Source organism: Rhincodon typus, chromosome 6, assembly GCF_021869965.1.
Source record: "Rhincodon typus isolate 14 chromosome 6, sRhiTyp1.1, whole genome shotgun sequence".
In the NCBI taxonomy this organism is placed as follows: Eukaryota; Metazoa; Chordata; class Chondrichthyes; order Orectolobiformes; family Rhincodontidae; genus Rhincodon; species Rhincodon typus.
Genome location: NC_063337.1, coordinates 82,688,040 through 82,705,326, shown reverse-complemented (window position 1 = coordinate 82,705,326; position 17,287 = coordinate 82,688,040). Strand labels below are relative to the sequence as shown.

The window sequence follows — 17,287 nt, the reverse complement described above, 5'->3', positions numbered from 1 at the left end:
CGTTCTATTGCATTTTGTTTGTCCCTCGTGGAATGTTTTGCCTGATTAAAAGAATTGACAGCATTTATCACTTGAGTGAAAATAATTTTTGGACCAAGGACATATCATAGTCTATTAATAGATTTCCAAAATTGGCTCGATGATTACTGTCAGCGATCTGTGAACCTCTAGACAAAGTGTTCCAAAGGAAACTAATATAGGCATCGTGTGTTGGGCATTAGCAAAACACATTTGGAAATCGGGAGTTGCACCAGTAGAGTTTGAAGAAATAACCGAGAAACCACAGGTTTGAAATGATGTTTTTCTTCAACTCTTTGTTGCTTTAGGTGGTGGGAGTGACATTGAGTCAGACTATCTAAACAGCAAGACAATGGATGGAGCAAAGGATGATATGTCACTTCGCAGGACCTCCACTTCTGAGTATAAGCCTGTTGTGCCCTACAACCAATTCCTGCCAGCAAAAAACAAACCTGCAACTTATGTTCCAGCTCCACTGAAGAAAAAGCGAGCGGCAAGACGTGAAGATAACAGAAGAAGTTGGGCAAGCCCAGTGTTTACAGAAAATGATGGAACGTTTTCAAGGTACTTTGTTTTTATGAAACTGCTTGTATTTTGCAGTAGTTAGCACTTAATTATCACTGTGTACAGGCGAGCTCATTGGGAAACAAGAAGTGACATATCCAAATTATTGTGTAAGTTTTGCTTTTCCAAATGCTATTCAGCTAATTTCATTGTGAAGTAGGTGGATTGGGGAAAGTTGTATTTTCCTTGCATTATAAAGCATATAACTCTAAGCATGGACAGAATTTGAATATACAGCAATAAAAATGTTTATAAAGATGTCAAGTAGCAAGCTTGGATGAGAATGGCATTTGCAGCTAGGTTTCTGAATGGATCTTGCTAAATCCAGTTATATTAAGGGTGGAAATTTACTGGAGGGACAGGATGCAATGTGTTGATCGTATCATTGGCTGTCTGAAGATGGTAACTGTTGGTGAAGTTAGTATGTAGGCAAAAGTTAATGTGATCAGTCTCAATAAGCACCTGGCTTGGATAGGGTTATTGATCATTCAGGAGCTCCAGCCTGCTTCATCTTTCACTTAGTGGCTTATCTATTGGCTTCATTTGCCCACTTCGTAGGCAAAAAAACAAAGTGCAAAAAGTATTTCCTAGTTTCACTTGTAACGGCCTGACTCCATTGTTAAGTTTCTGCCATCTTAATCAGGATTTGCCACAAAATGAAGTAATTTCCCCAACTACTGTGTCTCATCCCCTAATAATTTTAAATTCCCTGGTTACTTGCTCCTCCGACCTTTTCAAATGACGTAGTCTACATGCCGAGTTTCCACGTCAGTCCTCAATGTAATTCCCTAATCCTTGGTATAATTTTGGTAAACCTGTACTTTATCTCATCCAAGACCAGTAAATACTTCCTGAGGTTTGCAACCCAATACTGAAAGCACTGCATGAAGTGGAGTCTGACCAAGGTTTTGCACAATAGAAGCATCGCTTCCTTAATACTGAATTCCAACCTCCTTGAGGTAAAACGCTAGCATTCTATTGGCTTTTGATCATTGTGTATAGTGGTGTGTTGGCTCTAAGTGATTTGTGCACTTAGTCTTACAAATAAACTGATCATTTTCCTTCTTGTAGGACCAATCGTTCGTGATATTTAAGTGTTTAGTATGTTTATTAGTTCAGTTATGAATTATTTAAAATAATTTTCATTAATTTTTCCTTCAATAAAGGAATAATTATTTCCAGATTTAATTCTATGCTGCATTTTTTAAAAAAAAACACATTACATTCCCAAGTAAAATTCCAGCCTCATTTTTTAGCTTTATCTACTAATGGTAAAGAAAATGACCTTCATGGTTGCCAAGCAAACATGAAAAGATCATCAGTAGTCTGTATTGGTTGCCTTGACAATACAATGGTACTGCAATGGACAGGACTGAAAGAAGCCATTTTGGTCCATCCGGCTGACCTTTTGAACATTCTCTGGTAAGTGTTTCAAGAAAAGCAGACTTCCTGTCTGTTCACTTGAGATGTTCAGTAAACAGTGCCAAGTATAATAATCTACTAAACTCTGACAACCTGGAACCATGTGTTTATCAGTAACATGCACCTCTAAGCACAGTGACCACCACCTCCTCTTCTTCCACCCCCCCTGCCCCCGCAAAAGAAAACCATTCCGTTCCAGTTTTCCTGCTTCATCCATGTTTTTTTCCTCCTTTTGTGAAACTGGTGCTAAATGCTCACTGCTATTAATTATTTTGCCGTTTTTCACTTACTCAGGACAATGCTTTGTTTCTTTACTACAAACATTTTAATTCCCTTTCCCTTTCATTCCATGATAGTTTTGTTACTTAAACTCCTGCCTTCTACCGTATCCCAGATATGCCCATTTGTTCTTCCAACAATCATCCCTTTCCAGTGGTTTATAACCCATTGCATTCTGCCCTCCTTCAGTTCTCGAGACAACTTCTGTTTGAGTCAAAATATTAACTTTTTCCACAGATGCTGCCAGAATTGCAGAGTAGTTCCAGCATCCTCAGTGTCTTACTTTTCTTTTCAGCAAGATTCCTTATTTTGAGAGGGTCTGAGAAAGAAAAGTAAACCTGATAATATAACGTAACGCTGTAGCCTCTGCTGATGTCAGAACTTGAATTGCTAAGTGCTACAGTGAATTTGTTTTTCCACATATCAGCAGTGAACAGACTCGCTGGACCAAAAGGCCTAATTCTGCTTCTATATCTTATGATCTTAATGTTGTGTGCTACTTGAATCTCATTTAGTTCAATCCAAATTTTCTTACTTGGCTTCAGTAGAAAAGAGAAATCTCTGAAGGATGAAACGGTTGCTGATGACGTGGGTACATGTAAAACTTCCACCAGAGGTGATGGTGGATCATCTGAAGAATTACCACATGTCTATCCTGACTCTGATTCTGGATCAGATAATGAAAGAAGGGAGCCTGATCCCTTGCTGGACGACTTTGCACGTCGGAAATTTGGTACACCCCTTGGTTTTGTAAGGCACACGCCTCTTCGACTGGATAAAAATTTACCAGTGCCACCTTGTCAAGCTTCTCCTTCGACTGAGAGCATCACTCCTTTAGTAGAAGAGAACGAGAAATCTGGAAGGTCAGAGATGCTTATAGAATGTGCTTTCAAGTACAGCTTTACAAGCTTCAGTGGTTGTCATATTAACTTAAAGAAAACTACACCATTTGCATTTCACTTACAAAACATTTCATGCTTCCCATCAGTAATCATAATATTGAAAACATTTGCTTGTGTTGTGCATTATAACATGCTAAATCAGTAAATGCCTCTGCAGCCAATGAAATAGTTTTGTCTATCTGTGCAAAACTAACACATACTATGTCATATCAGCTTAATGTACAAGCTCTTTGGAAAAACAACATAGCATGTTACTTTGTCTGCTATGTGTATATTCTGGCAGATAAACCTTATGATACAGGATGTTTCTAACAATAGCCAAAAGCAGCCGAGTGTCTGTGTGGTGAATGAAGAATCCACAAAAGCTTCCCAACCACTTTGGGATGAATCCGCTTCTGAGGAAGAACAAGATGCCAGTCCGGACATTGAAAAGGATGACCTGTTTACACGTAAACTGAACCCAGTGTTACCAGTGAAAAGTGTGACCTTTGATAGATTCCTACCAAAGAATTGGACTGCAAAGGAAGAAGAACAATGGAGACAAATCCAGTTGGGTTCTCGAAGCAGACCATGGTATAAGGAGCTTCAGTACATCAGGTTTGTCTTTACCTGACGACAGTAGCATTTACTGTGGAGATTTGTCTGTAGATCAATTATCCATGATCACTTGCACAAGATGTGATCCACAGTTCATTAGCAGCACTAGCTGCCTCGGATTTGAACTTAATCTAGCCCAACACTTCACTGTGGTTCTGAAGGAGTGCTGTATTGTCAGAAATACTGTCTTTCAAATGAGACATTAAACTAAGACCCTCTTTTGCCTTGTCTAAGTATTTGAAGAAGGGCTAGGGTGATTCTTAAATTGGAATAGTGACAACAGTTCAAAGGTCCTTTATTTTTTGCACGTGGGATGTCTTGAGGTTCTGAAAGATGTTTTATAAACGCAATTTCATTCTGCATTTCTATAAAGGCCTTGATTCATGAGTACTTTATTAACTCAAATTGAGCCTGGTTTATCGTACTACCTTTTTCTGCTTTTCTCTTAACATTTTCCCTTTATTTTGGTTATGACATTCCTGTGGCGGTTTTGGATTCTTTTGATTCACTAAATTTAGCAAATGTATGCAGTGTCTGGTTGACACGATGGTGTCAGCAATGACTCTTAGGGGATAAACCAAAATAATTGGAACTTGAGCAATCTGTAAACTAAGAATTTCAACTGAACAAAAGGATTTGGATCACTAGATATTTGATTGGTGGGTTTTGGATGTTAAAATTCATGCTCATGGTTTCTTCATGAGTGCTTAATTTTCTTTTGTAAATTGAGTTTTAAAGAATTTGATTTGAAGCTTGTTGACTGTGAAATTATAATGAGAAAAAATTACTTTTGCAAAATAACATTTGCAAAAGTAGGCAGCTACTTCACCTTTTAAACTAATTGTAATTTGGTACGTCTTGATTTTAAGTATCTTGCTGGTAACCTTGACCTATCTTTGCTTTTCACTTTCCCTCTGATTCTCTTTTCCCACTGTTCGGCCATCCCAACTTGCAGAAGGAAGCCATCCGAGTTGCAAGAGGATGCCAACTACTTCACCATTAACAAAGCTAGCACTGAAAAGACACAGGAGTCCGACACTGAACATTGCTGTAGGGGTGATTCACGGCTTAACACACAAACTATAAAATCCGCAGGAACTGTGTGCCAAGGATGGGTGGCAGGTGTCACTCGCACTATAGATGAACAAAGGTTGCTGTTTATGTATAATTCCTAAATAGATTAACAATTAGTGCTCATTGCATTGGTTTATTTTGCTTTGTTTTAAAAATAAATTGATGCAGCCTCTATGCTTGAGCATTTCATATTGCATCAATTTTCGTTAGATCAAGTCTGAAATTAATAAAGCAGCATATAAAAGATCTTAAGTTATTGCTGGCTGAATGGCACTTATGATAGTTACATTAATGTGCTACATTGCAGTATACTAAATTTCAATCGTGCTGGGCTGCTATTGCTATATTTAATAAGAAACTGCTTCCTTTAAACTGGATGCTACTTTGGTGATTTAAGGACAATTACCTAGCTCCTTTTAATGTAAAAACCTCGTCTGCTGTACTGAGTGAGGCTTAAAATCTGGCTTCAGTTATTACAAAAGTGTAAAGCGTTCTATACGCTTGATGCACCTATCTGCTGTAAAAACTTACATATCAAAAAAAGTCCTGCAGGCTTTGTTATCATAGGCACCTCACATCCGCTGCTCAAATTATTGGCACATATTGTTACAATGCTTTCCATCTGCCTTGCTGTTTCTGGCCATTTCTTACTTTGCTTTGGTAGAATGTAGATTTTATTCTCTTGATCATTTTCCAGTAAATATTTCCTTTCCTTTTCTTTCCACTTCTATTAATGGGGGAACAAAAGCCTGTTTCCACTACGTCAAGCTCTAGATGCAAGTGCTACTTATTCTGAATTGGCAGACTTCTCGGTTTCCAGATCAAAGGTCGACCCAACTGCAGGTCCTAGAATTCTAAGACAGAAACAAAATTCCTCCCTGACTCAGCAGTCCCATTCTGCCAAGCAGGAGGAGGAAGCCAACCAGGAATTGGAACCAGATTTGGAAAATGACGACATGTTCAGCCGTAAAACTGGTGCTTTTCACGTGAATCCTGACCTGAAACCTTTGTGCTGTGAAGATCGAACCAATACTGGATCAAATGACTCAATTGAGCGTCTCGTTGCGCAGGAACGAAGAGACAAAACTATAATTCCGGATCCCGAGAAAGACGATGTGGTTCTTAGGAAAGAACGCTTTTCTCAAACAAAGCAAATGTTGCCATCAGGTGCTCCAGACATCTACAATCCAATTCCTTTTCCAGATTTCTCGAGCTTGCCTGTATCACTCCGCTCCAGGTTCCTTTGTCTACCCGACCAAGTTTCTGAAGAGGCAGAAACGTGTGTGAATACATTGCCATGCCCAGTAAAGGATGACATGCTTTCTCGTAGAATGGCTTTGTCCCAGGCTAACCAAACGTTACACTGTCGAAACTTTGCTCCTGGCTCATGTAGTGAGGAGGATGCAAAGAAGTGGGAGACTATAAGGGAGGCCAGCAGATTAAGATACAAGAAGCGGCAGCTGGTTGAGAGGTCAGGGGGTGTTGTAGCTATAAATGTGCGTTCCATCCATGTCTCTGAACCGAATAAGACAAATCCCTGTCATGGACTAAATCATGCATGAAGAGTGAACTTGTAGAATTTCTGTAACGTTGACTTGTTCTAATATAAGATGTTTTGTACTGGTTTCTTTCACTTATCCTTTCCCAACCAAGCATGACATGACACTTCATCAGATGTTTAATGATTATCCCAGGATTGGCGTTTCAAACGTGACAAGAATAGCCAGCAATATTTGCAGTCACTAGTGATCGAATGACACTATCCACCTCTATAAAGAATAATAAATGAAGTGCTTAATTTTTGTACATTGGCACAGTGACTGTTATTCATGGTGTAGTAGTCAATCCATAATTTGGGAGAATTGCTTTTACGTTTATCATCTTGCAGTTGCAGAAATATATTGCAAGAAATTAACATTTTTTTTCCAATATCTTCAACTATTTGTGCTCTAGACAAAATACAGCACAAACAAAAGTAGGCACCTTTTAAGATATTTTATAGATATGATATTGGAAATATAGTGAAATATTTGCACTAGTGGTAAAGCAGGAGAAAAACTCCATAGAATCCCTACAGTGTAGAAGCAGGGCTTTCAGCCTAACGAGTCCACTCCAACTGTCACACATAGACCCATCCCCTTACTCCATATTTCCCAGGGCTAACACACCTAACCTACACATCCCTGGATACTATGGGCAATTTAGCATGGCCAATCCACCTAACCTGCACATCTTCAGACTGTGGGAGGAAACCAGAGCGCCCAGAGGAAACACAGACAGTCACCTGAGGGTGCAATCGAACCTGGGTCCCTGGTGCTGTGAAGCAGCGGTGCTAACCACTGAGCTATTGTGCTGCCCCTAATGTTTCAATAAATGTCTGTTACATGAAGGGGATATCTGCACTGGATTTTACAGCCTCCCTGTTGGGTGTGTTTTCAGTGGATGGCCTGACCACTGGCTCTCTGTTCATTCCCTATCCATTTCTCTCGAATTAGTAGGTAGCTGGGAACTGGCATGACGATTGTTGATAAGATTAATGGGCAATTGAGCTTGTAAAGCTAATGAACTGAAATGTTACGATGCTCATCCCATGATATGGTGAAATTTGAGGCATTCAAGAGGGTGTTAGACAATCATTTGAAATGAATGAATGTGCAGGGATAAGGAGCAAGGCTGTACCTTGCTGGTTCAGATATGATGGGATGAATGACCACCCCCTGATCCATAACGATTTCATAATTGAGTAGGTATATCACTTTTTTTTTGAAAATGAAAGGGTATGAAGGACTGTTTTTCTCTCGCTCTTTTTCTTCTCCCCTACCCATACCAATGACCACCACCCTGGGCTGGCTAGTCCTGGGACTTGCTCTGTTATGGATACCAGGGGATGCTGTTATTCCCAGTTACAATCACAACAGATTCCACAACTCGGTGTTGGCACCGAGGATCAGATAGTCAATCAAATGACTGGTAGCTTTGACGTTGGAACTTGCCCCACTGAGGGGTCTAAGTTTTCCAATGTAAAGCCATCACCAGTGCTTTACTGCTGTGGGATGGACTTGGTTAACATGTCTGGCATTTCATCATGGGTGGGAGACATGAGAAATAGGCCCCTCTTTCCCCAATAAAATTTAACTCCTGGGGCATCACGTTTTCAGTATCTCGTGGTACAGTCTTTTTCCGTGCAGAATAAAAGTATTTTCATTGGAAAACAAAATGTACATGCTGAAAATCTGAAATAAACGCACAAGTCTGTGTGGAGAGAAAAGAAAAATTAACACTTTAGATCAATGGCGTTTCATCAGAGCTGCAAAAGGTCAGAGATGGAATCAGTTTTAACCAGATCCAAAGGCATAGAAAGTCAAGAGTGGAGGATAGAGTAAAAGGAGAAGTCTGTGACAGGGTGGAAGACAGGAAAGATTAAATGACAGGAAAAACGATGGGGCAAAGCAAATGTGATAGAGACTAGTTGTATTGAAGGCTAATTTGCATATCAGCAAGGGGGCAGATATTAAAATGATAGTGGTGCAAATCTCTAGAGATCCCAATACTTTGTGGATGGTGATGTGTTTACCATAGTTGGCTTTTGGGGTCTGCATTACATTCAGCCTCCATAATCTCGCTTGTACTATACCACAAACATTGCTCAGACCTTTGAGTATATGATGATGGTGAGGCCTCTTCTGGGGTACTGTGTCCAGTTTTGGTTGTCCTGTTATAGGAAGGATATTATTAAGCTGGAGAGAGTTAGCAAGAGATTTACCAGGATGTTGTTGGGAATGGAGGGTTTGAGTTATAAGGAGAGGCTGGATAGACTGGGACTTTATTCACTGGAGCATGGGAGGTTGAGATGTGACCTTTATAGAGGTTTATAAAATCGTGAAGGGTTTAGATAAGGTGAATGGTAGATGCCTTCTCTCAAAGGTGGGGGTTTTAAGACTGGGAGCACATTTTTTAATGTGAGAGGAGAAAGTTGAAAAATCATGAGGGCTATTTTTTATAGTGGTTCATGTGTGGAATGAACTTCCAGAAAAAGTAGTGGATGTGGGTACAGTTACAATGTTTTAAAGACACTTAGTTAAGTACATGAATAAGAAATGTTTGGAGGGATATGGGCAATGTGCAGGAGGTGGGGACTAGTTTAGCGTGAGATTATGGTCGGCATGGACTGCTTGGGCCAAAGGGTCTGTTTCCGTGCTGTATGACTCTATGAAAGAGAAAGCAGAACAATGAAATTTACCTTGTATTGTAATGCGATTTTCTTTCTTCCCAAACCTCTCCTAAGATAAAAGGAGAAAGTAATTCAGCACTGATGATCTTTTAGTGTGGCTTAAAATTTGTTTGGCAATGTATTTGACTTAGAGCACACTGACCTTCTACCATATTGTCCAGCACTTTCTGAAATTGTCACGTTATATTTTATTAAGTTATCCATTACTCTGAAAGGAGTGGCTTAATCCCTGGTAATCAGTGTGGCTTTCGAAATGGCCACGTCAGACCAACCCCTTGTTGCTTAGATTGTGGACGTTTGCAACTCTGGCTTTTGAAAACATTGACAATCTATAAAGGTTTGATGAGGTCAAGCAACAACAGGATCCTAAAATAATACACAACACCCCCCAGAATCTAACAAGATGGGGATAAAAGATTGAAACCATATCTGATCTCTGTCTAACTACCTTCAAAGCAAGTTGGTAGTAAGTATTGGTCTCCATTTAACTATTTGAAAATGTTCTAAAACAGGTGAGCATGATAACTGGAAAAGGATTGGAGAATATAAAGTGAACTCAGATTTTAAATAGTAGCAACATCTAACTGTTACCCTTCCACAAAGAAATGTTCAAATAGAGTACTAGTTGCAGCATGACATTGGCTTTTTATCAACATATGATAATTTTCATGTGTGCCCTGTTTTAATACAATTTTGCATGCTTGAAACTGATTTTACAAATGTTAATTCTTCATAACGACGCTGAGTTTGTTTAATACTGAAATTGTAATACAGCAGCAATTGTATTTGGAACTCAATAAAAGTGGCAATAAGATATTGGGTGTTTCATAATACTTTGTATATCTCTCAAAGATCGATAACAGTAAGACTGAGATCAATTGTCCCCCTTCATCAAATGCTTAGTTTATGTTAGTTATGTAGTAAGATTTTAAAAACCTGTTGCATTCATTTGCAATCTCTTGTTAATTTGAAGTACACGATCCATGCCTACATATTGATGTATAAACTAAAGGACTAGCATGTCATTTTGTTTAAGTCGGTGTTAGAGATGGCAATCTATACACAACATCTTCAAACGTGTTTGAATTTGTAGCAATATTTTAGAGCTTTGATATCAGTTGCGCTTTTAACATTACCATTCATTGATATTAATTCCACCCAGATGAGATGACTTCAAAATATATTTTTGGTGTCTTATATTTGCAAAATATTTTTTGCATATCTAAATTTCAGATAATCTAACATATTTATTTCTGATATGAAGTTGACATTTAATCAACAGTAGATAATTAGCAAAATCTGATATAGACAGATTATTTGGGTGCAACTTGTTAGTTTAGTTTGGGAACATGGATGGTGTGGACTGGTTGGACCGAAGGGTCTGTTTCCATAGTGTGAGAGTCTATTCCAAAATAACACACACCTAAGTTTACAACTGGAACCACCTTATTGTAACCCACTTTGCGGTGTTAAATGTTACATTTTGTTTTTATTGATTCTCTTCAATTCTTTAGACTTCTCCAAAGGTCAGCTGATAGTGATTTAGGGTAAGTTTAACCAAGTCTAAAGTGCTTAGCTGTATGTGTGCAATGTGTGTTTTGTACTGTGCTTCTATGTGCTAAACAAACATAACCTGCTTGCAAAATAAGACTAATGAAGTAATGTGCTGATAAACTCTCAGCTGAGAGTTTAATTCTCGTTCTCTTGTCGGTTTCATATCCTGATGCATTCAATCTGTTTAGAATGTCCAGTAAGTTTGCAGTTGTGTGCTTTTGGCTGTATGCAGCAGGCAATATAATAAAACAGCATATTGAAGCTAATGCAGCTTTAACCTATAGCAGACAAGTGAACGATGAGGTTTATGTTAAAAGATCCTCTTCACATTTAGTCCACTGACTTGTAATTGAGATCAATTAAAATAAATTCTGCCTTAAAGACAGCTCAGATTTTTAGTGCAATACAAATGAACTTCCAAGATATTCACTCTTAAAATGGTACTTGCATTCATAATATTTTTGATTACTGACTACAAAACCTGCATTTCTTTTTTTTTTAAGAAGAGGAGCAGAATATGGGTAAAATAACTCATACTGACTTGGTGTCAGTGTAGGTAAATTTGCTGTAGCCCCAGAGGACTGTAGGGCTGCTCTCTCGTTAGAGAGGCATGACTGATGTTGGATTTAACCTGAAGGTCAACACACCTCAGGTGAGGGGTGAGAGTGAGAAGGAGAGTCCTTCACTGTAACCTCAGCTGGTGTGGGAATTGAACCCACCCTGTTGCCATTGCTTGGCATCACAAACCAGCTATCCAGGCAATGCCCTCTCCTCTCTTCACACGCATCCTCCCTCAACTGGTGCCATTGGCCAGTACTTGTGTAAAGATCAAACAATTTATCACAATCCTGTTGGGTCTTGTGGGAGAATAATAAACCAGATTGGTTCATTTTCTGTTAAAATCTCAAGATTAATTTACTATGGATGTTTTTTTCAAAAAGTTAATGATTTTTAGCCTCCCTTAGTTTAGTTTGCCAAATTTTTCATAAATACTTAGTACGTAAATCAAAAAATTGAAACATTGCATTCCTGTTTGGATTAAAAGCTGCCTCTAACTCCTGCCATCTTCTGTGCTTCTCAGTATGTCTAAGTACAATAGACAAGAGAGCATTCATATAATGGAGTGAGTTTGTTTGCTTAAAAAAATCCAAGCATAATTGTTTCAATGACAGTTAACAGGAGCCAAGGCTCAATTAGGTTAATCACATTTAAAGGTCTGTTAATTCTAAAATTGACACCTATGTGTGTGGCCTGCTATTCTCTGTCACTGCACTGCTCTTTTCTATGTGCTTCACTTCATTGTTTAGACAATTTATTACGAATTCTTTACAAATCTAGTGTAAAGTTAAGAACTCCTGAGGTCAGTGTCGCAGCTGTTAGAATATGATATGCAACTAATGTAGCTGGCATGCTAAGTGGTGATGGTCAAAAATAGCTGTATATTGCAGTTGGTTTGGCAGAACAGGTGCAAAGCAACGTTTGGCTTACTTGCAGCTTGATTTGACTTTGGCTGATGATGTGTTAACAGTTAGTTGCATGGTCACTTAACAATTGCTCAGTTGTAATATGTATCCTAAATTCTACAGTAAACACAAAGTATGCACCTGAATGCACTACTATGTCATACACCTGTTCTATTATTGTCTTGGATACTTTTTTGTCCCATGAAGTAATAGCTTTGGTCTTTTTATTTTGTTATTTACTGGGTGACAGGGAGTCTTTTTGGATTTCTCATGCCTCGTGGTATTTCTAGTTAGGGTATTCTTGGCATCCAAGCTGATCAGAGAATGGTCATCTAATATTAGTTGATATTGATCTTATATTCCTTACCCTCTGTCTGACACTGAGACCACACAGGTTACCCATCCTCTTTGGTAGCATTTCAACTTGTCACATACACAAAGCAGCGTGTTTCAAATCTTTGTTTCAGTTGAGTATCTTTTATGATTTTCAGTACTAACTTGGTAACTAATAACACGTTTCTTTGTAAATTAAAGAGAATTCAAACAAGTCCAAATTGCAGAAATCTTCAGACGTGTTAAACTATCAAGAATTCCCGGATAAGCGTGCTCACAGATTTGCTGAACAGGATAATTACTTTGAAGCTCAATGTTTCTGTTCACTAAGTAGCCAGTATATGTGCGAGCAGTCTTTTCTTCTCAGTTGTGCTAAGCTGAGGCAAGCAAAATAATTTGACCGTGCGGGTTATACTTCCACAGATTCTAACTTTTTTTTGTGGAGCAGTCGTTTTTTCAGCTGAGGCATTAATAGATTTGTTTCAATACTGGCCAGGGAAAATTTCTGAACAATGATTTGACCATTTGTTGTTAAATTGCATCACTGGTCTCCCCTAGTGTCTGATATGAACATTGCAGTTTTTTTTTTACAGTACACTAAACTTAAATATCTAAGCCAGGGTTTCTCAATTTTCTCCACTTCAGAACCCCATCCCTCTCGTTGTTTAACAATTCCACCACCCTCTTTAAACCACGAATATTATTTCTGTATAAAAATGATTAATACAATCAAAAATATGTTGATTATTAGGATTGTGTTACTTGTTTAATATGTAACTCGGTGCTGTTGCCTGGCAACAACTCTCAACATGTTAGGTGTGGTTCACTCGGTTGCACTCCAGCAATTCCAGGGCTTGAGCACAAAACTCTAGGCTGACTCCTTGGACACTCCAATGCAACACCTGAGCTTGACACTATTTTGAAGAAGAGCAAGGGTGCGTGGGCCGATCAACTCCTTTGGGAAGGAATAAGAGACTCTTTTTAAAAACATTGGTGAAAGGAGACATGGCGTTGAAACGGTTTGTCTTGCACTCATCAAGACTAGGATGCAAGAAACTGACCTGGGGGAAGAAAGATACCTATTTATACAGGATGAGAAGAAGCTGCTGATTGTTTGGGCCATCGTTGGCCTGTGGATGCAACAAGAACAGTTAACTGTCAATCGTAATTCTCAGTCTAGGCAGGTAGATTTTGATTAGTCAGGGTGTTGCCATGGGAACGCAACAGAGATTGGCTGCCTGTAGGACCCCTTTTGTCATGACGAGGTAAGTACGAATTTCTTTGCCTACATTAAACCGGGAATCCCTATGTAGCTTACAGTACATGCAAATGCATCTCTCTGACTCAGTGCTGGTGTGCTTCCAGCAATGTAGTCTATAGATCCCAAAAACTGGTGGACCATATCAAACGGCATGTCCTGTTGACTGTTCATGATGGGCAGTATGCTGATCGTGCTCAACCAGCCTGTGCTTACAAGCCTCAAAAATATGCCCACATTAAGATGTGAATCTGCTATTGGCAATCATTTATTAAATAATCCGAACTGGGCTAAGAATTATATTGGAAATAAATTTAAGATAATCAATCAGCCTTGCACTGTGATGCATTTAGATGTGTTAAACGATACATATTGATTTACAGGACCCTGTGTATGTGGTCATGGGCTAAAATGTTGAGGTTGAGCTCTGATAAAGCAATGGTAAACTTCTTTCCTGCTCCTTTTATCATTTTCACCCCACCCCCACAACCTTCCTTCTGTTATCGTAAATCTTCCCTTTTGTCCACCCGGCCTGTCTACGAGGGGCCATGAGAATTTTCAAGCCTCAGTAGGGTCTCACTGGGAGAGAGAAAAGCAAAGCACTGTAGTAAGTGGTTAATTTGTGGGCATATTTGTCTCTTTTTCCGACATTCTCATTTTTGATAGACCCCTAGAAATCATCTTGCCTTTGCCGCTAATTACTCAGTTGAGAACCCCTTCTCGCAGCAGCACCTGTACAATATCATGCTTCTGTTCAGATGTGCTGTGGGGGCATTGATAAATTTCATTTAAAGTTGCTTCGGGTTTTTAAATGCCTCGCAAAAGCACAAACCTTGCAGTTTCGCTTCATCCACATGATGATGGTTTCTCAATCAGATGTAGTTAATGAATTTTGACAAAAGAACGTTAATGCTAAGCAAAGCTTTTGAGATATTTGTGCAAGCACTCAATTAATTGCCATAGTTTTAGTGGCAATGTAACTAACTTGAAGAACCCAGAAAGGTTGCAACCAAATATTAAGTGCTGCTGGAAGCATATTGACGGAGGCCTACAGTGAATTTCTTGGCTAATTGTGTAATATTACATTTTTCCAGAAAACCAACATGCTAGTTCATTGATGAGATGCAGTTTATTCTTTGTGTAATTGTATTGGGAGACATTGTAACCTAATTACGGAAACACACAGTTCTCTGCTTGAGTAAAAATGCCCAATTACACATAACGGAACTATTTTCTCCAAGTCCATGATTAATGCTCCTGTCTACATGACTCTACATTGATTGATTTATTTTTCTCTAATGGCTATTGAATATACCTTTCTAATTTAGGAGTAAATCACTCAACGACGTGTCTGAAGATTCCATTGGAATTCTTAAATCACTGAGATATGAGGAGTTACAGAAAATGAAGGCTGCTCTGAAAGACCAAGACCAGGAATGGCAGAGTGTGAGTTGGGAACAGTCTCATTTCTTCACTTTCATTTTCAACATTCAATATCTGCCAGTTGCAAATATAGCCATGGCTTTGAAAAAAAAAGACTCCTTTGCCAATGACTTTTTAGCTTATGGCTTTTTAAATGTCATTTGCAATTTTAAATTAGGTTCTTAATCATCACAAATTGTAATCACACCCACTGGCATATTTTCATTGTTGGAAAAGATCCCACTGCACTTTGACAAGGGATGTGTGAGAAAAATGGACATGGGACAGTGATGGAGGAGGTTGATAAACCACTGTAAGCTTGTTGGGAGTTAGGTTTGTATGACATTATGATGGAGAGCAGGAAATTGGAGATGGGTATATTCCAGCAGTGAGAACTAGGTGGCTGAAGCCAAAAATGTAAGGAGGATTTTGTGCATTTATGTGAAGAAAAACCGCATAAGGGAGCGAAGGAACTTTTGATGAGATGTGTGTGAAACTTGTCATAGTTTGATGACAGTTCCGACGCACAGCATCATGCAATGCTGAGGCATGGTTCTGGGCTAAATTTGCTAATCTTAGTCATATTCACATCAATGAAAGACCAGGGAAATTGCCCACAAGGCAAGAATTGTTTGAGAAAGAATGCATTGCCCAAAGGTGATAAAAATGCAGTGTAGGCAGAGTCTTGTGAACTGGTAATCTCCCCGCTGAGCTGTAATTGATAGGGTCCATAAGGGTAAGGGGCAAACCCAGGGAAAGATTTTTACATTCTTCACCAGAAAAATAATTTTGACCATGTATGCACCTTGTGCTTAAGTGGTGCTACAGGAGGAGTCCATTCATCACACCATGTGCCTTCTGGCTACCCACAAGAGCAACCCTGCTCATCTCTCACTGCTGCCTTTTCCCCATAACCCCTCAATTTTTTTTTCCTTCTCTCTCTTTTCAGGTACTTCTCTAATTCCTTTTGTAAGGCCACAATAGAATTTCCACCATATGTAGCACATTTCAGGTCTTAACCCACTGCGTGAAAACTAAGGGTTTTCCTCATCACTATATTGAATTTTCTGAGAATTACCTGAAATTGGTGTCTTTTGGGTCTTCACCCTTCTGCCAATGTGAACAGTTTCTCCTGATCATCTCTGTCCGTCAGCTTGGAACAACAGTACTTAGTCTCCTCCTGGAAGAGTTTTTTTTTGACTTTTTTTTTCCCCTTGGCACTATTTCCAGTGCCTTCGGATTCTTCCAAAAATTCAGGGCTCAGAATTGTTTACATTGTTCCAGCAGATGCTGAACCAATGTTCTGTATGGGTCAATCATAATTTCCTTGCCTTTTGTACTTTGTCTCCATCTTTAAAGCTTAGAATATTGTGCCTTTTTAACCAATTTTTCAACTGCCCTCTCACCTCCAACTTCTGTGCACACACAATCCCTGTTTATTTTCTTCTCACACCCTCTTTAAAGTTGTGCCTATTATTTTCTAGTGCCCCTCCTTACTGGTTCTGCCAAAATATATCTCTTCACACTCCTGTGCATTAAATTTTCACCTGCCTCTGTCCTCTTGAAGTCTGTGATAAACCTCCTGTCAGTTCCCAGTGCTTCCAAGCTCTGTATTATCTATAAATTTTGAATTTGAACCATATGCATCTGTCTAAATCATTTATGTATTGGATATAAAAGAGTGATCTGTGTACCAGTCCCTTCTTTAACATTAACCATAGTTTACTCATCAAGCTGATCTGAATGAGTTGCCTTATGGTGATAGGTTGGACCGACTGGGTTCATTTTCACTGGAGTTTAGAAGAGTGAGGGTGACTTGATTGAAGTGTGTAAGTTCACAAGGTGCGTGCGGAAAGGATGTCTCTTCCTGTGCATTGAGTCCAGAACTAAGGGGGGCTGTTTTTAAAATTAGGGTCACCCTTTTAGGAAAGTGATCATGAGAATTTGTTTTTACGGTTCACGTGACTTTGGAACTCTCGGAAGATGGTGGAGATGGGCCATTGAATATCTTTTAAAGCAGAATTAGATGGATTAGGCAAGAGAATCGAAGGTTATTCGGGTAGATGGGAATGTTGAATTCTAAATGCAAACCGATCGGTCATAATCTTCTGGAATGGTGGAGCAGTCTTGAGGGGCCGAATGGTGGAGCAGTCTTGAGGGGCCGAATGGT

General features: G+C 39.1%; 1 protein-coding gene across 4 annotated transcripts in view; it reads left to right on the top strand.

The window, feature by feature from the left end:
- The window catches only part of LOC109921271 (LIM domain only protein 7-like), a 218,675-nt gene that overhangs the window by 161,917 nt on the left and 39,471 nt on the right, over positions 1-17,287 (top strand). For 3 of the 4 annotated variants that reach the window (XM_048598226.1, XM_048598224.1, XM_048598227.1), the window contains exons 9-11: positions 327-582; positions 10,602-10,634; positions 15,024-15,141. In XM_048598226.1, the coding sequence (XP_048454183.1) occupies positions 327-582; positions 10,602-10,634; positions 15,024-15,141 (407 nt within the window). The remainder of the gene's footprint in view (positions 1-326; positions 583-10,601; positions 10,635-15,023; positions 15,142-17,287) is intronic. The other variant, XM_048598225.1, reaches the window with a different exon arrangement.